The 25,062-nt window shown below is 44.1% G+C and overlaps 1 protein-coding gene across 1 annotated transcript in view; it reads right to left on the bottom strand.

The window, feature by feature from the left end:
• Positions 1 to 2,198: 2,198 nt before the first annotated feature.
• Ahr (aryl hydrocarbon receptor) overlaps positions 2,199 to 25,062 on the bottom strand; it is a 36,189-nt gene continuing 13,325 nt past the window's right edge. Inside the window, exons 3-11 of the mRNA XM_041658652.1 lie at positions 18,050 to 18,153; positions 16,360 to 16,449; positions 13,811 to 13,934; positions 12,745 to 12,878; positions 11,265 to 11,467; positions 10,486 to 10,595; positions 9,293 to 9,434; positions 6,812 to 8,123; positions 2,199 to 4,565 (exon numbers count right to left, since the gene is read on the bottom strand). Of these exons, the coding sequence (XP_041514586.1) occupies positions 4,428 to 4,565; positions 6,812 to 8,123; positions 9,293 to 9,434; positions 10,486 to 10,595; positions 11,265 to 11,467; positions 12,745 to 12,878; positions 13,811 to 13,934; positions 16,360 to 16,449; positions 18,050 to 18,153 (2,357 nt within the window). The 3' untranslated portion in view covers positions 2,199 to 4,427. The remainder of the gene's footprint in view (positions 4,566 to 6,811; positions 8,124 to 9,292; positions 9,435 to 10,485; positions 10,596 to 11,264; positions 11,468 to 12,744; positions 12,879 to 13,810; positions 13,935 to 16,359; positions 16,450 to 18,049; positions 18,154 to 25,062) is intronic.

Here is a 25,062-nt window from a genome sequence, read left to right as displayed (position 1 = left end):
TAGACAGCTACCTATTCCTATTGACATCTTTGTTCTGTTTTTTTGAGACAGGTTTTTTTGTTGTTTTGTTTTTTAATGTAGCCCTGGCTAGCCTAGAACTCAGTCTGTAGACCATGCTAGCCTCAAACTCACAGAGATCTGCCTACCTCTGCCTCCCGAGTGCTGGGATTAAAGGCCTGAGCCACCACCACCCAGCTATCAGCTCTTGTTGAAGAGGAAAAGAATAAGTTGTAACTTCCAGGATTTTCATCAATGGCTTCTTGGCCATATCACTGCCCAGTGCACCTCGAAAGAGCGAAATGTAGAAACATCTGTTCATTTCAATGAACTCGGGGAATAAAGAGGAAGGAAGGTGGGGTTGTGGTCTTCAGGCCTCTAGAACATGTCTTCAATGCCTATGATTCTCCCACAAGGTCCTCCTCTCTAAAGGCTCCTTCCCCTCTCAGTGAAGCACAAATGAGTGGGCGAGCCTTCAACAAAAGCCCTGGAGGATGTTGAAGGTCCAGTCCATAGCACCTTCCCATCCCTAAGTCTACAAATGTCCCTTGCCACCAAATTAACATAAGCAGGGGTTGCGAAGAAATATATTTTGTTGACCATTATTCTGAGTATGACAACCATCTGGAGACTTCAGTTGTTTGTATAAAAGTATAGTTTATAAAAAGGGAATAATTAAAGTTACCTCAGGGGGATGTACATGAGATTAAAAAAAATAAGCATCAGGTGGAATGGAAGAAAGGGGAAAGCCTTGTGCAGGATAGCTAGCCACTCTACTCTTCGTCAGCATGAGCATGTCGACTCAGACACCCCTGTCCCTGAATATAATGCCACGTTAACTCTTTGGCCTCGGTCTCCTCATCGCTACGTGTGTAAGTTTTTCATGAACTATGTTTCTGCTGTTTTGTACCGTTATTTGGAAGTCACTTACAATCAAGAGCATCGAGATGATGAAGGTCAGCCGTGAGTCAGACAGAAACGGGAGGGGATACAGGTCATACAGGAAAGAGCTGCAGCATGCATGAACATGCAGAGAGCCGAAACTGGAGCCAAGTCTTATCCAGACAGAAGAGTGGCTGATGAGAAGGGGCAGTGAGTGGAGACTCAGGAGCTGGCAGGGCTGAGGAGAGAGAGGGCGGGAACTTTTGCAGAAGGCAGAGAGAACAAATTTAGGGCAAGAAGGACCATGCTTTCCCAAGCTGGACGGCAACCTGTCCACAGGGAGATCTACAGAAGTCAGGAGGTTAAAGCCAGAAAGCATAGAAGCTTATTTTTAACTCCAAAGAATAGAAAAACAAGGTCAGGTCTAGGAACCTCTCCTCCTATATACTGGTCGTGTGGAAGAGATGAAGGTGAGGCTACAGGTTTTATTGGTGAAACTGAAAGCAAGGTCATCTGCAAAACAAGAATTATAACTACCACCCTGGTCCCTGGTGTGGCCAACACCTTTGGGTCAGCAGGCTTGGTGAGACGTGGGAAGCTGGATCATTCACGGTTAAGGAAGCCAATGAAGTGAGTGTGTGAACTGAGACCAGAAAGATTATCGCCATGTAGATTATGCTGTGATAAACAGTAAGAAATGTGATGATAGCACACATCACATCACAGAGTGTGCGAGCCAAACCTCGGTGGTGCGGTCGACCACGCAACTTCACTGTCAAGTGTGGCCGACAACATAACACACCAGTGGTCAGGGATGTCACTTTTCAGCTTGTAGTTGCTCAGATCAAATTCAAATGACTTTACCTCCTGCAAAGGCTACATCCGCCAAGCAATTGTGTGAGGCTACAGGAACCTGCTTTCTTCATGCAGACAGAAAGAAGAACGTGCATGAAAACATCATTCATATGTGGTGGTTATTTTATTATCACATATCACTGTTTACACTTTCTTTGGCATTTAAGGACATTATAAATCATACTTTACACAACAATCTATGCATAGCGTATGTCAGCAATAATGGTCTGAAGAACAGCAGGAAGCCACGTAAACCTAAAATCTATCCACACTGAAACCAGATAGCTTGTGCATAGTAACAATTGAAAGGCTAATACAACGGCATACTGGCGTGTGGGAACTCCGGTCACACGTCCACACAGCCTTAGGTGTGAATTTCACTGAGACATTAGTCCCTCAGTCCAGCTCTGCTTTAAACACTCCTTCTGTTTGGCATTTAGCAATACAGACAAACGCACATTCAGTTTAATGGGATTTTATTATTCTCAGATGTTTGAGTTATTTTAAATGGGTAAACATATACAATATTGCTTTGACAACTTTCAGTTTTATAAGTGTGTAATTAAATGCCACCATGCTTACAATGCCCAAAGTATTGTTTAACTGACCGTTTGTTAACATGTTGAAGAGACTGACAAAATGGTTTCTATGACAAACTTTTAATAAGAAGTTTAAACATGAAAATGGAATATTAATCTAGATCACTGGTCTACATCCTTAGTGACATCCCATGCTCGAAGCAAATTGTGAAACGTTTTAGATGGTTGTTTGTCAATGCTTAATCCTATGATTCAGAAATTTGACTGAAAATGCATAGAATTGAGAGATTACCTTTTGCCTAAAGCCATGTTTACATGCATTAATTTTCTAAAAGAAAAATAAGAGCTCCTGTATTTTAGCGGTTCTCAACCTTCCTAATTCTGTGACCTAATTCAGTTCCTCATGTTGTGGTGACATCCCCAACCATAAATTTATTTATTTTAATCCATAAATTTATTTTCCTTGCTGCTTCATAACTGTAATCTTGTTCCTGTTATGAATCATAATGTAAGTATCTGTGTTTTCTGATGGTCTTTGGCAATGCCTGTGAAAGAGTTGTCTGACCCCAGAGAGGTCGAGACCCGGAGACTGGGAACCACTGCTGGATTTTAATAGCACACTTAAGTTTGGGATCTCATCATACTTTTATATAATACGTGAAAAACAGGTCCATGTCCTTATATATTATATCTAAGTAAAGGACAAAAACAAGGACAGACATTAGCATTTTTCTTTTCTTTAACCCAACTGACAACAGGATATTTGGCAGCGGGATGAATTTGTCATATTGGGAGCAAACGTTATACCATATAAACAATGTATGGAGGCGAGCAAATTATCTTTATCTTTATCTTAACATCAGCTCAGAAGCCTCAATTCATTATTTGATGTCTTAACACGATACACTGAAAAATATGCGTATGAGGTAAGGACTAGTCCTCAATGAAAACTGAAAATATTTTACAGAATATTTGTTCGTTACATTTATACAATGCACCATTTCATTTCATTCATTAAAATACCTTGCACCAAACATGGCATCTTCAACCTTAACACTCCTCAAATATGAGAAAAACTAATACCTTTCACTAGTAATAAGAAGTGAAATTTATAAAGTCAATATAACAAAAAGGACTGCAGACCCAACATAGCTTTTAAAGACAACTTATATGTCATGAAATGAGTGCTTTACTTAATTTAATGAAGGAGCTAGACAAACTCCGCTTCCCTTCGGGGCAGCCTAGGGAGTACGGCTGTCATGAGCATTTTACACGGTGGCATTCTCTTATCGTTACGGAGGTTTCCGTGAAAGCCAGCGGTGGTATTCTCAGAATGCCACGCCTCGGAAAACACTGTTAACATGTAAGTGCTACTGTCTCAACATTTACGTAATAATTAAATAAGTTTGGTAACATGTTATTTTCAAATCTTGCAACATAAGGCACAGAGAAACATCAAAAGTCCAGAAGCAAGTATATTACATAATAAATAGTCACCTCTCATTTAGTTATCATTGCCCTTCATCTGAAGAAAGGGCACAAGTAGTGCAGCAAACACATGCCTGAATTAATAAAAAAGGATGGGCTTTAAGAAATGCCGGTAATATTTGTGTGCAGAAAGAATAGTAATTCAAAAAAAGATAAAGAATATTTTGTATAAAATACACACCCTATTGTGTTACAGGTAGACAGAAAAACATGTGAGGCACTTATATTAACAGTGTAGAAGGAAAACATTGAGATTTTTCTTTTGATAAAAGCACCAAACCATTTATTTTAACATCCAAGACAAAAACAGAGGTTAAAAATATAGAAAATCAATCGGTCTTGTAACTCAGTATTTGGTATACTAACAAGAATCCTGAAGTCCAAAGCTCAAAGTACCCGCTGTTTTTCTGGCTGAAGTCATTGAGCAGAGAAGTTCAACTTTCCAGAACCCTAAAGTTCTCTGCAGTGAGCACTGTGCACCCTGAGGTGTTAAAGCTTTGTAAATGCATGGGGTCTCTTCCTAGACTCCCACGAAGCTTCCCATTTTATAGGTGACTGATAACGTTTTTTAAACTCCTTTTCTAAACACAGAGATTAAAATCTGCTTTGGAAAAAGAGTGCTGAGCCCAATGTGGACTGTTCCAGTATCTCGTTCCTGGGCTTGAGCTATAGGAATCCACTGGGGGTGACATCAGGGAAAGACCTGGAGTCCGCTGGGTGATGAAGATGAGGAGCAGGCTGAGTGTGACCAATGCTGTTTAATTCGGACAGGTAGGTTTCATTTAACACTCCCTGATTCTGAAACTGAGAACAAAAACAGCAGACCCGTTTGTTACAAGCCTCTAAACACCTTAAAAACATATTCTAGACCCTTCCATTTGCGTGTCGTTACACTTACAGCCCTCTACTGATGTTGGGGGCCCAATCCTTCACCGTTCAAGTCATACAGAGAAATGCTCACAAACACTGAGAAAATCAGGTTTCCCCTTAATCCTATGAGATAAGTTAAAGACAGCACAGAGACTGTAACAATGGTTCACTTCGTCTGTCTTGGGACCTGAATGGAATCCTGTGACAGGGTACCAGAGGGTTATTCTGTCCTGCCATCACTCCAATCAGGGACCTGGAGTCAGCGAGCTGATGATACCCAGAACTTCTCCACTGCATTTCAGAGACCAGGACTCTTGCTCAGTTCTGGGTTTCTAAATGTCTCTTGCTGTTCCTATACTGTTACACTATGGGTATGATCTTAATGAATTCATTTGTAATACATGTTTAATTAGTTTTTCTGCAAGTTACGAAATGGAAAATGCTTGCTTGCTGTGTTGGCTGGTTTTGCATCAACTTGATACAAGTTAGACACATCAGAAAGGAGGAAACCTCAGTTGAGAAAATGACCCCAAAAGATGGGACAGTAGGCCAGCTAGAGCTGAGAATTAGATGTGATTAAGAAGAGATCAGTATGGTTGAGTTGACTCTTCTGGGAAGTGCTTCCTGAGAGCACAGAGAAGTGTGTTCCAGAGGCAGCCAAGAGTGCACCTTGTGCTGACAGCCAAACCTCGTAGTGTAAGAGTCACCTAGGCTAGGTTCTGGGTTTGAAGGCATGAAGGGGTCATGGGAAGCAGCGGAGGCTTGACACCATGAAGAGAGTCCACGAAAGGCTACTGCTGACAGTGCAGTCCAGCCGCATCAGAGGACCTCAGCATTGTGGAGATGCCAGTAGCATGGGATGGCTTCCAAGGACAGCAGCAGCTATGATGAGGAACTTGCTGGATCTTAGGGGAAAAACTGTTATGCTGCCAAGGATGGAGCCGGAGAAGTGATCGGGCCCCAGACATTGGGCACTGTGCTATTTATAGAGCTGGAGTTTGGTTTTGCTTTGATGCTGCTGTGGCAGAGCCCTGGCATTTCTCTCTTGAGATCAGAAGGTATTTAATGTTATTTTGATTTTTATAGGACCCCACAGCTTAATGACTTTGAACTTTTAAAAGAGATTTTAGACTTTTAAAAGATACTGGATATTTTAAAGAAACTGAACTTTTAATGTGTTCAAATTTGTAAAGATCATGGGACTTTTAAAGTCATTTATGTTTTATATTGTGATGTTGATATTAACATGGCATTTTGGGAGTAGATGAGAAAGGTTCTAATCAAAAAGTGATGTTTTGTATATCAGGCTGACGGACAGTGGGTTGTGCTGATGAGTGTGATGTCAACCTGACTCAGTTAGAGTTACTGGAGAGGAGAGAGCCTCGACCGAGAAGATGCCTCCATGAGATCGGGCTGTTGGCAGAAGCCTACAGGGGATTTTCTTAGTGATTGACGTGGGAGGGCCCAGTCCAGTGTGGGGGTGCTCTAAGAAAGTAGGCTGAGCAAGCCTTGGGAAGCAAGCCGGTAAGAAGTACCCCTCCATGATCTCTGCATGAGCTCCGGCCTCCAGCTTTCTGCCCCGCATGAGCACGTGCCCCTCCTGGTTTTGATGATGAGCTGTGCTATGCACCTGTGTGTGAGATCACCGTGCTATTGCTCGTGGCTTTTCGTCCCAGCAAGAGCAACCCTAACTAAGACGCCCGTACTCTTACACCAAGCTAGTCTCCTTTTCAGAACTGCTAAAAAAGGGACGGGCAAATATGAGAGTGGGCAGTCTACAGATGTACTAACACTCTAGAAGAAGCAGTCAGGGCTGAGAATAAAGCTGCACTCAACAGCAAACCAGGTAAGGGACTTAATGTTAGTCAAGAGATTCTTAGAAGCTGAACCAGTACATTTTCAAACAAACTAACATTCTCTAACAGAAACTTATTAGTGTGAGCATGATATACCCTTGCGTGGCAACGGAGAGCAGCTACTAAATTATGCTAACATCAACCTATTTTTAAAAAAAGATGTTAAGCAAATTATAATGAAGTTGGTTATGCAAACGTAACTATAGTAAAAGCGGTTCTGAAACGACTTGCTGCGTAGAAGCCTTCTGACAATATGTGTAAATGTAACAGGCAACATGGAGACACTTAGGCCTGACAGGTCTACGCAGCTCTAAGCGCCCTTACCTTGTTTATAAATGCCTGGGAGCCTGGAACTGTGGAGCTGTACTGCATCTGGTCCCCAGGGGTGTGCTGAGTCCCAGGCTGGCATTGGTACATGGACATGGCCCCGGCATAGTATGCCTGAGGGGTGACCATGGCTGACTGTGGATTGATCCCAGGCCTTTGGTTTTCGGGAACTTGTAAACAAGTGAGAAAATCCTCTAAACTAGTCGTAGTGGGGTGCAGGGACGGTTCAAAACCCTTCCCCGGAAAGTCCAAGGATGCACAGTCGGAATGCGGTGGTAACAGAGACTGGTTACAGGGAGCAAAGTTCTGTGCGTAAGGCATGCCGTCCACCTCAGGTTTGTAGGGGAACTCATCCACAGTTGCTGGCAAGTCTGGAAAGACATTATAATGCTTTAATTCCTGCTGAGGACGGCTGAGAGGCACAGCGGGGGCAGAGTTCCAACTTGCAAACATGCCATTGACTTGCATGTGCTTGGCTTTCTGACCCAGCTCTTGCTGGGGGAGTGCCATGGGACCCAGCTGGTGACATAGCTGTTGCTGGGGCTCTATCTGTTCCAGCTGATGCTGGGGCTCCATGGCCTGAGCTTGGTGCTGCTGCTGCAGCTGCTGCTGCTGCTCTAGATGCAGGCGCTCCTGCAGCATACAGCTTAGGTGCTGAGTCGCAAGCTGCTGCTGGCTAGCTGAATTCAGCAAGGTCGACTTGTTTAGAGAATCTTGCACATAGGTCAGGATTTCGTCTGTTATGTCGAAGTCTCTGACGTCAGCCTCACCGGAGAGGTCGGCCCTGAAGAACTCCTCACTCTGCATGCGCCGGATGTCGTCAAAGTCGATCCCTAAGTTTCTCATGATGCTGTACAAGTCGTCGTTATTTTTATGATCTGGAAAGATATCCGGGGGCTCTCCAGAAAGTGCGGGGTTCATGTCCTGAGCATGTCCGATCTGCTCGTGTTTAAACACAGACTCACTTCCTATTGCTGCAATGCCGTCTTGCCAGCCACCGCACTCGCTCGTAGAGTCGCTGAGAAAGTGGCTGTCTAGGGGGATGGTACTCGAAGCAGGACAGAGATAGATGGACTCATCCTGTTGGATCATGGCATTCATAAGGGAGCTGGGGTGGAGGGAATCCTTACTCGGGGTTGACTGCAGAGCCCAGTCTTTCGCATCAGTGCTACTTTTGGTACGTATTGGTAAGGGGTCCATCATGGAAGGGAAAGGGCTGGAGATCTCGTACAATACGGCCTCGCCGGTAGCAAACATGAAGGGCAGCGTCATGCTCCTCTTCTGCAAATGCTCTCTTCCTTCCTCATCCCTAGAAGGGTGGGCAGGAAGGTCTGCAGGCATTAGTTTTATCATACATGTTTTAAGGAAAATATTTTTAAAAGGAGAAGAAAAATAAGTAAAATGTTCTCGATAGCACAGGGCACAGACTTTATCTCATGACTAGTGTTATGTACATATAGGTAAAGCTACACAGGAAAAATACATAAATACTGAAAAACTACAAATAAAATAATAATCAGGAGACATAAATAGAATAGAAAACAAAACAACAGACAAATCAAAAAATGAAAGGCTTGAGCCTGGAAGAGACTAATGAAGACAGAGGTCCACTTGTTACATGGGTGTGTGAAGAACACATCCATGTACTCTTATGGGTAATATAAACATTAACTATGGCATGGGTTGATGACTACCTATGTACAGATGTTAATTCTTCCCCCAAAGAGCTATGCTTTCAAAATCCCAACAGTTTCGCTGTTGTTGCTGTTGTTGGGAATTTACAGTGAATTTTGAAGTGCATGTGGAAACATAAAGAACAAAGAAGAGCCTAGACAATCATGGATGAGAACAAAATAGACACACAAGCAAAGACGTGCATTCACAACTCAAAACTGCTAACAACGGCAGGACAACTAAGGTGCTGTGGTGACAGAGACAGACAAAGAAGCTGGACCAGCAACTCTAACAGGACTGTAGAGCCCTCTAGCTCCAAGACGTTGTCTCTTTAATAAATTGGTCAAAGGATTCCTACCTCTGGCTATACCTAGAAAAGCAATTCTCATGTGAGAGAAGTCCTTGCAGTGCAAGTACTCCACCACACATTCCTCTCTGGAATATGTAAGAAACTCCCAGATTACTGGGTGCACACCATAGCACACTGGGTGCACACCACAGTGTACTGGGTGCACACCACAGCGTTCCCAGGTCACTGGGAGCACACCATAGCGTTTTCAGGTTTTTCTTTTAAATATGTCATGGACTTTTCATCTCCCCCTAAATTGGAAGATGAGGAAGATTCTTTTAGCTTTATCTACTAACTCTCAATGAAGTTTGTCACTTCTGTTTTTTCAACATTTCTCACCTTTGCCCTGTTCTTTCTAGATATATTCTTTTAATTTTTAGTTATAGGTTCAATTGCCTTAGATTGTTTATAAATTTTCTGGTAAGATTCATGAAAACACAAAACCATTAGCTTACGTGAGCGGTCTCTGAGTTGCGATGATATAATCCGGCCTTCCATTTCTATAAATCAAGCGTGCATTAGACTGGACCCACCGCCATCGACTGTGTTTTGCCAGAAGCCTGAACACTGTCATGCCGCTTTCTCCAGTCTTAATCACTAAAAGTAGGCATTTAAAACAAAGTTAAGCCCTATATCAGTATAGTACAGAAAACCCTCGCCACAAAGCCCCTCTTCAGGGCTGAGGAAATGGCTCATTGGTTAAGGGCACTTGCTGCTGTTGCAGAGAACTTGAGTTTGGTCTCCAGCGGCCTCACTGGCGCCCTCTTCTGGCATCTGAGTTCATCTACACCCATGTGCACATACTCCCACACAGCAAACACACAATTTAAACATAAAGCAAAAAATTTAAAAAGTCATGCTGACCTATTTCTTTAACTAGCAATGATGATAATATCTTGAAAACATTTTAACACAGTAAACATATTGAGAGGCACAGAAACACTTCTCCAGAGCTGTGCTTTCCCATTTCAGATGAAGCTTAGCAAGGACAAGGGAAAAAGGGTGATGCCAAGAGTAGGCCAAATGGTTTTAGTAAACACACAAGAAGAGCTTCACTTGGGAGAAAAGTAAAGATTACAACTTTTCAGGTCCAGGGAGCAATATGTTTAGTGTTTTCTGACTTTATATTAACATACATGTATGAGTCAATGGTGCCATTAAAGATTTTCTGAGCAAAGCTTCATTCGCCAAATAGTTATTTTCATAATCATCATAACATTATGTTACTGCATGACAGCCGTCAAGGATTTAGGAAGTAAAAGGTAGAGCTGGTTAACCAACATGACAGGATGCCACACAGGAGGAATCCTAACAGTTCTGTGAGGAAGTTGTCATTCATAATAACTGAAACCCGCCTCTATGAGGGCTGGGGGGGATGCCTCAGCGGGTAGAGCGCTTGCCACCAAGCCTGACTATTTGAGCTTGGGCCTAGTGATCTACAAAGTGGCAGAGAATGACTCCTACAAGTTGTCCCTGCCCACCTCACGAGCGCGCGCACACACACACACACACACACACACACACACACACACGCAAAGAATGACTCCTACAAGTTGTCCCTGCTCACCTCATGCACGTGTGCATACGTGCACACATACACACACGAAACAGGAAACATTTTAACAAGCTAACACGGTCTAGTACTCACTGCGGACGTGGGAATCTGCACAGTAGAGCATGTCAGCAGCGTGGACGAACTGATAGCCGGAGCCTCTGGTGCACAGCTCTACCTCCGTGTAGCCCAGGATGAGCTGCCCTCTGTTTCAGAAAAGCATTACGTTGTAAGAGAATCGCCACACGTTCACGGGGGTGGGGGGTTCGTTATTTCTACAAACACTGCAGCTGACTTCCAAAGTTTTCATATTAAAACATAGGAAACATCCCTTTGAATTTTAATCTTTTTATTTTCTTACTTCTGGCTATGAAGTCTCAGTGTTAGCCTGTTTTCTTCTTTTGAGTAAGGCCATTAAAATTAGGATGGCCAAACATGAACGGACAGAGTTGACGATAAAATAAAACAAATTCTAAAACATGGAGTACTGAGACTGAGTTCAGAGACAAGGCCTAAGTCACATCACTGCATGCTCCCATATGAAAGGAGAAAAAAACTAAAATGCTTTGGTATAAATTCTTGTAAACTAATTAACTTTGGATACTTATTTAATTTCTAAAGCTAAAAATTAAATAATATTTTTATAAAACGTAAAATTAACCAAAATCTTAAGAATAATTCTTACAAGTATGGTTAAGTAATATAAAATAAGATTATTTGTCAGACTGATAAAATTACCTTATTTTAGTAGGCAATACTGAAACAAAATGATGAATTGCTAATCTAGCAGTGAATAATATCACAGCCTAAGGCAAACGTCCCACGCAGTAAATCAAGCACACGTGTAGTGAAAGGAGAGTGATGGGCTCCCTTACTTGGCATCACAACCAATAGGTGTGAAGTCTAGTTTGTGTTTGGTCCTGAAGATGAAGTTTTTGGTTCGAATTTCCAGGATGGACGGTGGCTGAAGTGGGGTGGCGATTGCGAACAAGGCCAGCTGAGGAGGGAGCAGCGCCCCATCCTTTCCTTTCTTGTTCTGCCCGTGCAGGTACTTAAGCCTCCCTTGGAAATTCATGGCCTAGGGAAAGTCATGAAAAGAAACAGCATGTCCGTTTCGTTTCCAGAGTTACCATCCTGGCTCTTCTGGGGTTCTCGGGACTGGGGGACAGTTCCTTGCCCCCAGCATCATGGCAGGAGAGCCCTATCCTTTTTGTGCCCCAAACCACCTGGCCATTTCACCCTCCACGGCTGGCTCTTTGCACACCAGACACTCAATACACATCTTCAATGAAAAGAGTGGCGGTTAAATCACTGTATTAACTTTCAAACATGTGTGACCTATACGACACAGCATGCCATAATCTTTCCTGAGAAAAATATACAACTTCATTGAAACAGTAAAATGAACCTTATAAAACTATATAAGGAATGCAGGGATCCAAGATAAAGGGTGATTTTAGGAGACAAAAGAGAATTTAAAAATGGCTGTAATAAACTTGGCTGATCTCGGAGCCTGTGGGACTCTGACACATACCTGATACAGCACAAAGTGGAAGAAACTCTTTGCGCACAGAAATCCCACCTAACTCTGCTAGCTGATCTTAGACAGCGGTTCTAGGAAAGACACCTCAATACAGTTTGAATACCAGGCCAGCAAAACAACTGTAAAACATAACACTAACAAAATGCACTGCCTTGTGTGGCTTAAGATGCTGCCCCTCTAGGCCTGTGACTCCCCAGGGTCACCTCAGGGTCTGTGCCTGCCGGGTGGCTCTCCAGGGTCACCTCTTGCCACAGCACTCCTGTCAGACGGTAACTCGGGAGCCACAAAGAGTGGCGCTGTATTTGCACTTATCCCAGACATAGATAGATTCATGCTTTTCCTGTATGCATGGCATCCCAAGAGCCAGGCATTCTACTGAAGAACGTTCGCTAATTCTTAGACTTCAACTTCTTTCTTTCAGAATACTCAAAGTACAGGAGCCATGCTCCGCCACTGAATTTCTACATCTTCAGCTTAAATGATAGGCTTTTATGTGCTGTGGAAGACTCCCAAACCCTGAGATACTAATTTGTGTGTGTGTATGTGTGTGTGAGTGTGTGTCTGTGGTGCTGGGTATAACCTTTCATGATTCTCCAGTTTTCTCCCTTCATCTACTGAATTATAGGTGCAGATCACCACGCCAGGCTTTTACATGGGTCCTTGGGGTCCAAATCAGGTCCCCATTCTTGCAAGGCAAACATTTTACCAACTGAGCTGTCTTATTGGCCCTGAAATGTTAATTTCTCAAGGCTGCTTTCTTTTATCATATTAAGTCACTTCAAGAACCGGGATTTTAAGATTTTCCACCGTACCAGAAAGCCAGACGAATTGTCCAGCAGACACCGCAGCCGGCATATGAAACACCTCTCCAGGAAAGAGGCATTCTCTGGAGGAAGCTGGTCTGGGCTGAAGTAGACTGCTGGCGGCTGTGGGAGGCCATGAGCGTCTGTGGAAACAAAACAGCAGGCTACTCACATTTTCTGTAGAAACTGAGGCTTTGCATAGTTAAAACTGCGACACATTTTAAACTGGAGCCTGCATTCAGAATTTAAAATATCATTTCAAAATTAATCCAAAAGCCCAAGCTTATTAGCAAATCTGTGCTGTAGAACTTGACATCATCTTTGCTTGTACCTCTGAGCCACTGCTGCCAACTATGTCTGTATTTCTAGCTGTAGTTTTCTTGTCTTAGCAGCTTCACTGGAAACAATGCTTACGCCAGGAAAAGCCTTTTGATTCTTGCACATGCTACTGTACGTATCTGTGGGTACGTTTTGCTAACAACGACTGCACTGTGCAGTTGCTACCCTGTACACTCCTCCCGTCTTTCACAGTGGCGCCATGGGCAGTTTTGTAAAACACAGCGCGGCTTTGGGTGTGGGCCCTAGCTCAGTTGGTGAAGTGCTTACCATGCAGACACGACATTGAGTTTGATCCCTAGAACCCATGTCAAGAAAACCCAAGGATGCAGGCTCATGCTTGCAATCCCAGGGTTGGGAGGTGCAGATAGCAGGATCCCTGCGTCTCCCATCAGCCTAGACTTCTTGGGGATCTCCAGGCCAATGAAAGAACTTATTTAAAAAAGTAAGATGGAGGTTGGTGATCTTTGGCCCCCACACAGATACCCACCAGTGGGCACAGACACGTATATATTCACATTGCTGACAATGCCACTCCTCTGATGTATGGTGTTCTTCACAGCCCTCATCTGCTAAACTAACCTCAGCTCTCACAGTCCGGCTCTATCTGAGGCCAGAGACTAACACCACCTGACTCGTGCCCTGTCTTCAGCATGGAGCTCCATGCTCCCCGACTTCCCAGCCTCCTTCCACAGAATATTCCGAAGGCATCACTGCGGCCTCTGGTAAACCTCCTTACCATCTGCTGCCTGTGCAGAGTCTGTGCACTGTGTGGGGTTTAGACCCCAGTGCAGCTGGCGCTGGAACTCGGCTCGGTCTTCTGTATGGATGAGCTCATAGACACTCTGATGGATGACGTCAGACTAAGGAAAAGGAGCAAGAGGAAATAAAGCAGTGATTAGAAATGATCAGCTTTAGCAAAGCAGTTTCAAAACACATCAATATCAGTGGGCACGAGATAGCGACGGTGAACTGAACGCAGATGATGGCCTACGGAATCCCAGTCATTCGTGGTAGGGAAACCTGTAGACCAGCACTGTCACTGACTCAACGAGTTAGCTGCCATCACTTCCCGACACGAACACTCTGGTTCACAAGGCATCTTTCTGCTCCTCTGATGTACCATATTAAGGCCTGGTCATAGTCCTTGTCCACTTCACACCAGCTGATGCCATGATAGACCAGTGGTTCTCAAGACCCCCTTTGAGGTCACATATTAGATATCGACATTACAACTCATAACAGCACCAAACTAAAGTTATGAAGTAGCAACAAGACAATTTTGTGGTTGGGGTCACCACAGTAGAGGAACTGTATTAAAGGGCCACAGCACTGGGAAGCCTGAGGACTACTGCTCTAACCCTCTGACCCGTGAATCCCCTACCGGCATCTTATTCTGTCATCTCTAACCTCAACAGCATCTCACTGGGATCTCCTTCAGTTTCATGTGTGTTTTCTTTATAGGAACTTTCTTCCCAAAGAGACTTCAGACTCCACAGCAAGAGATAAAGCCTTTATGGTACCCGCCCCATCCCTCCTCCCCATGCCTCTCAGCCTTGAATGCAATGCTGAATTCTTAGTCTTCGGTAGAATTTGTTTTTCTTTTTTTCTTTTCCACTGAAACTCACAGCACATAGCACATTTTCTCTCCGTCCTACGCAAACATATACGTGCAGGAAAGTCCCGTGTAGCCTCTTTATTTGGGATGATATCCAAAATTACCATTTTACTACTGCAGGTTAAGCACTGAAGTAGAAAGTTTGATCCTTTATCCACTATATCACCTGAATCATTTCCCACGAATATGTCGCAACTTGTAGTTTTCAAACCTGAAATCTTAATCCCACACATAAAGAATGTACAAAGTATGCATACGAATGAGAAAAGTAAGTGGGAACATAGCGCGTGTCTCAGTTACTTTTTCACTTTGGTTTGGTTTGACTTTGAGACAGAGTCTCACTATACAGCATGGATGTTCTGGAACTTACTAGGTAGAGCCGGCTGGACTTGAACTCACAGAGATCCGCCTGCCTCCACCTCCCAAGTGCTCGGATTTAAAGTCATCACCACATCTGGGCTTCCTTTACTTGACCTTTTTTTAACTGATATAAACCATGGTATCATTATCAAAACCCTAAGTGATCCATTATGTTTCCAACAGGCTTTCTACAGACAACACACTGTTTAAACCCTGTTTAACAGCGGCCAGGTTCCATCCCTTTGATAATATGCATATATATTTTTTAAAATGTTATATATTACATATATAACAAGAACTACAGTCCATATACGTGTTAAAACAGTCTGTGGTACGTAGACAAGCAACCTTGTGGGACTGGCAGAAATGCAAAGTCATGGGCCACACTATGACCTACTGAAATGGAATATCTGGGAATGGAGCCCAGAGATGGTATCAAGTGTTTCAGGTGACGCCTCTGGCGTTACAGTGTGAGAGCCAGATTCGTGAGAGGAACAAGCATCCACGTGTGCTCACTTGGGTCTGTTCCCAGATCAGATCAGGTGTTCCAGTCCCTCACACACCAGCGTCTCTCAATTCTACCAGCGCACGGTCCACTGGCTTTCTACTGCTGACCACCGCACACCATCCCTTCAAGGCTGCCTACACACAGCAGACACTCCCCCGCCCCGGATGTCTTGTCTGCTGCTGACGGCCCTTCTACGTTCTCCTGTGTCCCCTCATCAACCATCTGTGCGCTCTTCATATTTCAGCTCAGCCTCAAGACATTTTTCAGGTTAATACTCATACTCCAGATGCACCAGAACTAACAGTATAGGCCGCAATCTTTCACACAGGCCTTCTTAGGTGTCTCATTAATTCTCTAACTGTTTTATGCTGTAGCCCATGTCATCTAATGGCAAATTTTCTTCTGTCTGTTTCAAAACCTGACCTGCCTTAAAGTTTCTTTCTCTGGCCCCCTTCTGCCAGGCTAACTATTGAACCCAGCATAGCAGATACTATATAGCACAGACCTACATCAGCAGGGTCCTGAAAGTTTCCTGTATGTGTATATATAGTATCATTAATGGATGCAAAAGAAACATAATAACCATGAAACAAAGCAAAGCATCAGTGCTACACATTATCAATACTGAAAAAACACAACAGCCTAAAACATATTTTAAATTCTGGTAAGAGCACACATTTTAGTCAAGACTTTGCATGTATAAATGGCCAACTTTGAGCTTATATTTTAAAATAGACAAGACAGTATAAGGCTCATTTTCTAACAACAACCATCATAAATAATGAAAGAGAAGTGTAATTACTTGCTGGAAGCCCAGGTAGTCTTGGATAGTAGAGGAAGCATAGAAGACCAAGGCGTCTGCTGTGACAACCAGAACAAAGCCATTCAGCGCCTGTAGAAGGGAAGGTGTAAGACCGTCACTGGGAAGTACCAACTATTAGGTAAAAGCTGCTTCTCTTCATCATGAACACTGTCTCAAAATGACTCCCAAACACAGGCACACAGGAAGGTGTGAGACCGTCACTGGGAAGTACCAACTGCTAGATAAATGCTGTTTCTCTTCATCATGAACACTGTCTCAAAATGACCCCCAAACATAGGCATACAGCATGTGGACTAGGCAAACCTACCCACACCTCGGACTTGGCTGAGGGAAACTTACAACTAAATTTAAAGTCCAACCAGGTATGTGAATAAGATACCAGGTTTTCTGTTTCTCTTATGCTCCAGATTTCTTCTTTTAAATACATTGCATCTAACGTTTGATGAAATGGATAGCACAGCAAACATTCACTATAATTACATTCCTTTCCTCTCTAGGGAGGACAGCTGTCGGGGGTGAGGGGTGGCGGGGTGGGACGGGATGACGGGAAGGGACGAGATGACGGTATGGGACGGGATGACGGGAAGGGACGAGATGACGGGAAGGGACGAGATGACGGTATGGGACGGGATGACGGGAAGGGACGAGATGACGGGAAGGGACGAGATGACGGTATGGGACGGGATGACGGGAAGGGACGAGATGACGGGAAGGGACGAGATGACGGTATGGGACGGGATGACGGGAAGGGACGGGATGACGGGAAGGGACGAGATGACGGCAAGGGACGAGATGACGGTATGGGACGAGATGACGGGAAGGGACGAGATGACGGGATGGGATGGGATGACGGGAAGGGACGAGATGACGGGAAGGGACGAGATGACGGGAAGGGACGAGATGACGGCAAGGGACGAGATGACGGTATGGGACGAGATGACGGGAAGGGACGAGATGACGGGAAGGGACGAGATGACGGTATGGGATGGGATGACGGGATGGGACGGGATGACGGGAAGGGACGGGATGACGGTATGGGATGGGATGACGGGATGGGACGGGATGACGGGAAGGGACGAGATGACGGTATGGGACGGGATGACGGGAAGGGACGAGATGACGGTATGGGATGGGATGACGGTATGGGACGGGATGACGGGATGGGATGGGATGACGGGATGGGACAGGATGGGACGGGATGACGGGATCATGGAACGGGTCTCCTTATTGGATCTCTAAGTGAAGAAACCTAGACAGAAGACAGCACAGCTTCCAGCCAAAATGCCTCCAGCACTGACTGAAATTTAGATGCTTTCAAAGACTTATAAAGAATTGAAAACTTTTACTGGAAAGCACAATGCATGTAAAATGTAACACTCAAAAAATTAAATATAATTCTCAGCTATAAAACACATACATTAATTAGCAGCTTACTCTAACTGTATTTTCACATTTAAACGCATTACCTCGTGTGTTCTCCTTATTTCTATTGGCTCTAGCTCCTCCATGTCCCTCTCTCCCTCAGCCTGTGCCACTACCACATGTATGACTATTATGATTAACCCGATATCCAGCTACAGTTCCCATGAGAGGCACAGGGACTCCCCAAAGGAGCGCCCACCGAGGCCGCCCTACTGCGCTGCTGGAGGGACTGTATGACGAGAATTACCTGTAGTAAGAACTCTCCTTCCTGCAGGAGCAGCCCATCTCTGACTTGTACTCTGCACTGATCCTGGCCTCCGTTCCGGTCGGCAGGGGAGGATTTTAACGCCACTGTAGGGGGATAAAAGAGGAAGAAGTAAGGACACAAACGGCACGTATTAAACACGTCATGTTAAAAGACAATAATAAAAACCGTCAAAGAGAGGATGTGAAACGCAGTGTGCAGGGCGCTGAGAGGTGACACAACCCAACAGAACCACTGAGACTTCAGCTTTTCGGGGTGCGCTGTTAAGTCTCCTGTGGAAACATATGGCTGACGTCCTTGACCGAGGTAGATGCAATCCTTAGCTCTTCCACTTACTAACCCTGCCAGCTCTCGAGCCTGCGGTAACTAATATGTAAAAGGGCGGTTACAAAGGAAAACGTCCATCCTGCAAGGGTGTGACGCTGTGTTGAAGAGTAACACTGGTGTACAGGAGGCACCGCAGAGGGACACTCTAATAAACAGTCGCTCTAGTCGGGGTGTTTGTAAGAGTTTAAGGATTGCCTTATTAGAAAGAATACTCTCCTAAACACCTGTGTTCCTATCTCCCCTGATCCCTTTCTAACCTGTGGTGTTTAAATGCTGACTCAGCAGGCCTCGGGAATTGCTTTGTTAGATTTTTAGGTCCCACCGCTCTGGCAAAGCATTCTTAGAAGCACAGCATGGTGTGAACTGTTCTCACGTTTGTACTTCCTGGTAAATCATCAGCGTGTGTGTCACGCCTGGGATCGGAGGCCAAACTGCCATTTGCCTTTGCAGAAGCTGAAAGATCTCTCTGTGAGAAGAGGCCAGGGCTTGGCCTCTGTGTATAAAAATTCCCAAAGGCCAGAGAACAGACTTCCTCAGGCCAAAAGATAGTGTAAGGTAAAGAGAGCTGACTGTTAATCAAGATGAAAAGGAAATGCCTAAATGCTTCTCACTGAAACATAGACCAGACCACGGCCTTTTCCTCCCTTCTGGCCTGGGCATTAGCAGCTGCTGCGGCTGCTTACTTCAGTGGGAAACTCCGCTGCAAAGCCCCGGCTGCCCCCCAATGCCGAAGAGGAATCCGGGCTCCGCTACTTTGCCAAGAGTTTCCACAGAATGAACAAGTTAGGAATTTTACCGAGAAAGACCCACCGTTGAAAAGATGGGGTCAAAGCCACACCCAAACCCCACATTCCCACGAAATAAGCAGCCTAAAACCGGCAGGTACAGTGCCAGGCAGAAAGACCTCAAATACCATCTGGAGTCTCTTCACGTTAATTTTGTAGTCAACAGAATTCATATAGGTGCCAGCTAGAGTCACCCGTAGGAGAAAACAACAGCTCAGCATTTAGGTGCACCCTGAATCACCAGAGCAGTGAGGAAGGACCCAAAGGGTTTGTCTCAGTAATGTACCACCTGTTGGTGGGCTTGTGTCGAGGTTAGCCATGAAGGTAACCAGACTTAGCCAGTCTTTAAGGACGATGAACAAGCTACAGAAATAAAGAACCAGAAGAGAATGTCAAAAGGAGTCAGGCATCAGAACAGCTTTACAAGGCCTTACAGAAAGTGTGGCGGGGCTAAGACTATGAGCAGGCTCTTGGCAAGGCCTAAGTCTTGGAGTTTTATACGTTGGAAGCACAATATTTGATACGCATGATGAATGAATTCCTGGGAACGGTCACTGGAGGGTTCTAATCCAAACAGAGCAGAGATATTTCTGTTGTTTAGCCCCCAGTGAAGGATGAAAGCCAACACTGCACAAACAAGAGTCTAGAGACAGTGTGTGCACTCCCTTCCCAAGGTCCCCCGCAAACCCCTCTCTGCTGCTCCAGAAAGCTTAGGTTATGCCCACACTTCTCAATCCAGGCTAAGCTGTTTCAACCTTTCGTGACATTTTCCCATGAAGGTTTAGGCTCCTAACTATTGCCTCTTTCTAAAACAGCTAGGCTCTATATTAACACTCTTTCTTCTCATGTTCATGTTGCCTAACTTAAGAAATCAATGGAAGAAAGCAATGCTTCCTACCATTTGAGTGGCTCTAATTACCGAATAATGACGCATGATCTTGGGGAAAATCTATGCCCAGCACTTACAAACTATTATGACCCATTTAATTTCCCTAACAACCTTATGAGGGTAGTATTGTTTGTTTAATATGATATGGAACTAAGACACAAGGAGATGAAGAGACTTTCTCAGAGTTCCCAGACTCCAGGCCGTGAAGTCTGGGTGAAAATCCCATCATCCTGCTCCCAGTGGGCAGGCGATGGGCGTCCTGCTCATCCTACAGTTCACACACAGAGAGAACCACTTTTCACCTTAGTTTCCTTGACTTTAAAATGAGAGCAATGCTATCATTTGAGATGAATGCTGGTGAGTGTAAAATAACATGCCAGGTACTCAGAGGCAGTCAAGGGCAGAGGTAGTAAACCCTTCTCTGTGTTCATACACCCAGGGACCACTCCAGGAAACCTACAGTCGGCTGCACTGGGGCTACCATTTCCACAGCCTTAAACAGAGCACACCGATAAACATCAAGTAGGTAGAATTACTATGACGACCATATGGCACCTGACACCTTCCGGATGTTAAGGGGGACACAAATCATGTATATAACTCGATGAATATGATCCTTGAAGATGAACAGTCTTGGGATCTGTGACAGCTTGTATAAATGAAGCATAGCAACCAAAACTGTCACTGACTCTGCCACCTGAGAGGCACCTGCTGAACTTTAACAGACATCTGGTAAACCTCCCCAGTAGTAGGCTACAGATCTCCTTCTGAGGGGATAGGAATATAACAACAGCACAAGATAAGGACAGTAAAATGCTAAAGTACATCTTCAAGCATGTCTTCATTTGGAGGGACCTGAAGCGATTCCATAGCACAAAGAACTGGTTTTACTCGGTGGTGGAATTTCATGTGTGAATACACACACAGTACATCACGATGGAGCGGTCGTATCCCAGCACCCATGACTCCAATCTGAATTCAACCAACATCCACCCAACTTACATTTTCAAACAGTGCTTTCCTCTTTCATGCATTATTTTAAATTGTTAAAGAAAGAAAATTCCTAGGACAAAATACTGTGTTGCAGTAAACCACATCTTCAACTTTCCTCTCAGTTTTAAATTGAACTTTGGCATGATACAGTTTGTGGGGGGAAACTATATATATGTTATTTATTCTAATAGTTGCTATTAATTTAATGTATCTTATAATATTTACCATTTTCTTTATTACTTTGATTGGGAAGTAAATTCTATCCCAATATTGATGTAAACATAAAATAAACATATACATATATGTATATATAATAGAATGGTTTAAGAAAAACAATTTTTATTAATTTAAGAAAATACCCCCAACATAGTAAATATGAATAAATTTCTAAATAATATATCAAATATACCTAAATATAGAGTTTTCTATATACTTTGAGATAAAAGGTACATTTTACTTTAATGTATTGTAAAGTTTATTTCTGTGTATGAAATGTATTCTTTTTAAAAACATATATATTTATTATTGTCTGTATGATGTTTTGCAGCATACATCTGTGTACCCCAAGCATGCCCAGCGCTCTTAGAGGCCAGAAGATGGCATCAGATCCCCTGGGACTGGAGCTCCAAGCATCTGTGAGCCATCATGTGGGCACTGGGAATCAAGCCTGGGTCGTCTGGAAAGGCAGGCAGTGCTGTCAGCTACTGAACCATCCTGCAGCCCCTGAAGTGCGTCCTTTGTGGCAAGGTGGGCACTGCATCTGTGTTTGTGACAGCAGTTTGGGAAATTACTGTTTTCTCAGCAGGTCATTTTCAAAATGCAAAGGGACTTAAAGGTTAGTTCCATCCTGAATTCCAAGTGAAAACCCATTTCCAAAGATCTAGTTACCACACATCATGTTACACACTCAGTTCATCACACGTCACGTTACACACTCAGTTCATCACACGTCACGTTACACACTCAGTTCATCACACGTCACATTACACACTCAGTTCATCACACGTCACGTTACACACTCAGTTCATCACACGTCACGTTACACACTCAGTTCATCACACGTCACGTTATACACTCAGTTTGTAACACATCACATTACACACTCAGTTCGTCACATGTCATGTTACACACTCAGTTCGTCACATGTCATGTTACACACTCAGTTCGTCACACGTCACGTTACACATTCAGTTCATCACACGTCACGTTACACACTCAGTTCATCACACGTCACGTTACACACTTGATGGAGGAAGGTCATTGGCTAATAAAGGAACTGCCCTGGCCCATTTTATTGGTTAGAGGATAGGTGGGAGGAGTAGACAGAACAGGATGCTGGGAGGAAGAGGAAGTGAGCTCAGACTCCACAGCTCTCTTCTAGGGAGCAGACACCTCAGAGAGACGCCATCCTCTCCTGTCCTGAGCAGACGCACACGATGAAGCAAGCCGCCAGGATAGACATGCTGAATCTTTCCCGGTAAGACCGGTGCTCACAGATTATTAGAGATGGGTTGATCAGGATGTGAGAATTAGCCTGTAAGGGCTAGAGCTAAAGGGCCAAGCAGTGTTTAAATGAATACAGTTTGTGTGTTGTTATTTCGGAGCATAAGCTAGCCATGTGGGCAGTCGGGGTGCTGGGGACGCAGCCCCGCCACTCTAAATACTACACACACTCAGTTCATCACACGTCACGTTACACACTCAGTTCATCACACGTCATGTTACACACTCAATTCTACTCCACTGTGTGCATTAACAGTTCTCAGGCAACACGGCAAACTGCATGCCTCTCTCTGAAGACCAATGACAGCGTATCGGATGAGGGGACGGTTTGGAAATCCTCTCAGGTCCCATATTTTCTAAGATGACCACAGGCTTAGCACGTACATTTACTAGTATGGACTCCGAGATAACTCCAGCAACTTCACTGAGACATAAACTGCCGCACAGCGTTGAAACTGACACACAGGTGAATCCATGAACACACTGTCCATGGCTCAAGCTCCTCCCGCCCAAACAAGCAACAGCTCTCTTCCCTGAGCGCATCTAGACCTGAGCCAGGAGGCATTTAAAACATGGACAAGCAATGACCACCTACTCCCCTGAGAGACTGTAAAGAGCTCACCAACCAATTCCTACCTGAGCTAAAGGGCAGCACCTCTTCAACATGGGACCTCTTAGGTGACATTAACACCGGGTCCCTAAAGGTTCCTAGGCATACAAGGGAGTTCTCCAAAATCTATTATTGTGTGAATGGGTGTATTTACATTTCCAAACTATAAGAAGTAAGTATGGTTCCATGATAACAATTTTAATTATAGAACCTACTCACAGAGCCTAGCTTACATTCAGCATCAAGCCACGTCAGACCTCAGAGCAGGCAAGCCTCGTTAGTATCCACACTGAGAAGGTGAGCACAGTGTGGTGCAGGAAGGTTGAAGGGCCTCTCAAAGACGAAAACTGGCCCACTGGGTGACATGTGCCTCCTCCATGACACAGACATGACCGGGAATCAATGGGATATTCTGTCATACGACAGTAAAATGCAGCCCACACATGTAGGGAAATTGAAGCAAGAGCAACAAGCTCACGGTGGACAACTGTAGGTTCATTAAACACTGTTTCCTCATCGTGCTCCCCTTCTTCCCTTTGGAAGCGTGATGTGTAATCTACGCCATCGTATGTTGTTTGGAATGGTGATTATAATCTATGCCACCATATGTGATCTGCCTTTTTGTTTTAATTTTACAGGGGGTTATAGTTCAAATATTAGCTTGAGTCTCAGAAGAGACTTTGGACTTTTAAATGGTGCTGAGATTGTGAAAGACTATGGGGACTTTTGATGTTGGACTGAATGCATTTTGGATTATGGCATGGCCACAGGCTTATGGGGTTAGGGAGCAGAACAAGAGGGTTTGAATGAGAATGGCCCCATAGGCTCATATATCTGAATGCTTAGTTCCCAGTTAGTGGAACTGTTAGGGATGGATCAGGAGGCATGGCCTTTTGGAACAGGTGTGCCATTGAAGCTGGGCTTGTAGGTTTCAAAAGCCCACACCAGGTCCACTTGCTTTCTCTGTCTGCAACTTGTGGACCAGGTGTTAGCGCTCTGCCATGGCTCGAGAGCCATGGCTGCCTGCCTTCTGCCATGTTGATCATGGACTCACCCCTGAAACTGTAAGCAATCTCCCAGTTAAATGTCTTCTTTTATAAGTTGTCTTGGTCATGTAGTTTCATCACGTAAAGCCATAAATGTAGACCAATTTGAACAAATTACATCCTGAAAATTTCAATATTTAGTAAAAAATGTCATTCAAAATTTAAATGCCAATATTATTCTTCTTAAAAATCAATTGTTAGCTGGGAGTGGCAGTGCACACACCTTTAATCAACACTCAGGAGGCAGAGGCAGGCAGATCTCTGAGTTTTAGAGGCCAGCCTGGTCTACGGAGTGAATTCTAGGACAGCCAGAGCTACATAGAGAAACCCTGCCCTACGAAAACTAACTAACTAAGTAACTAAATAAATACCAATTGCTACCCCTAATGAGGTTGGCCATCAAGAACCATAGTATCTTCTGTTTGATAACCATGTAAAAGACATGATTCAGAAGAAACACCTTCTGTAAACATTGGTCAATTCCAAGACCTGGATGCAGCCACCAAAATCCTAGGCTCCAAAACTAAACTCCTACTGATGGTAGTCATTGAACTTCGTGAATACCTTTCTTCATCAGATGTAACAGATAGCAGTTTCAAATAAACTATTTCAAACTTCACCCTACCTAGACTATGACTAAACAGCACTAAATACTTAAGAAGTTAATTTCTCAGATGTTTCAACTAATTAGGACTGGATAAACATTAATGTTTACCTAACATTTGGCTGGGCTTTTCAGAGAGTAGTAACAGCTTAGTCACGGCTCCCAAGTTTAAGATCAATTCAAGCCGTATTATTTGAGCCTGCAATAAATAGATGTATTTTCTTGGAAAAATATCTAT

The sequence above is a fragment of the Microtus oregoni genome, unplaced genomic scaffold (assembly GCF_018167655.1).
Source record: "Microtus oregoni isolate MIOR12 unplaced genomic scaffold, Mior012 000009F_ref0000495, whole genome shotgun sequence".
NCBI lineage: Eukaryota > Metazoa > Chordata > Mammalia > Rodentia > Cricetidae > Microtus > Microtus oregoni.
This window is presented reverse-complemented; position numbering and strand designations above follow the sequence as displayed.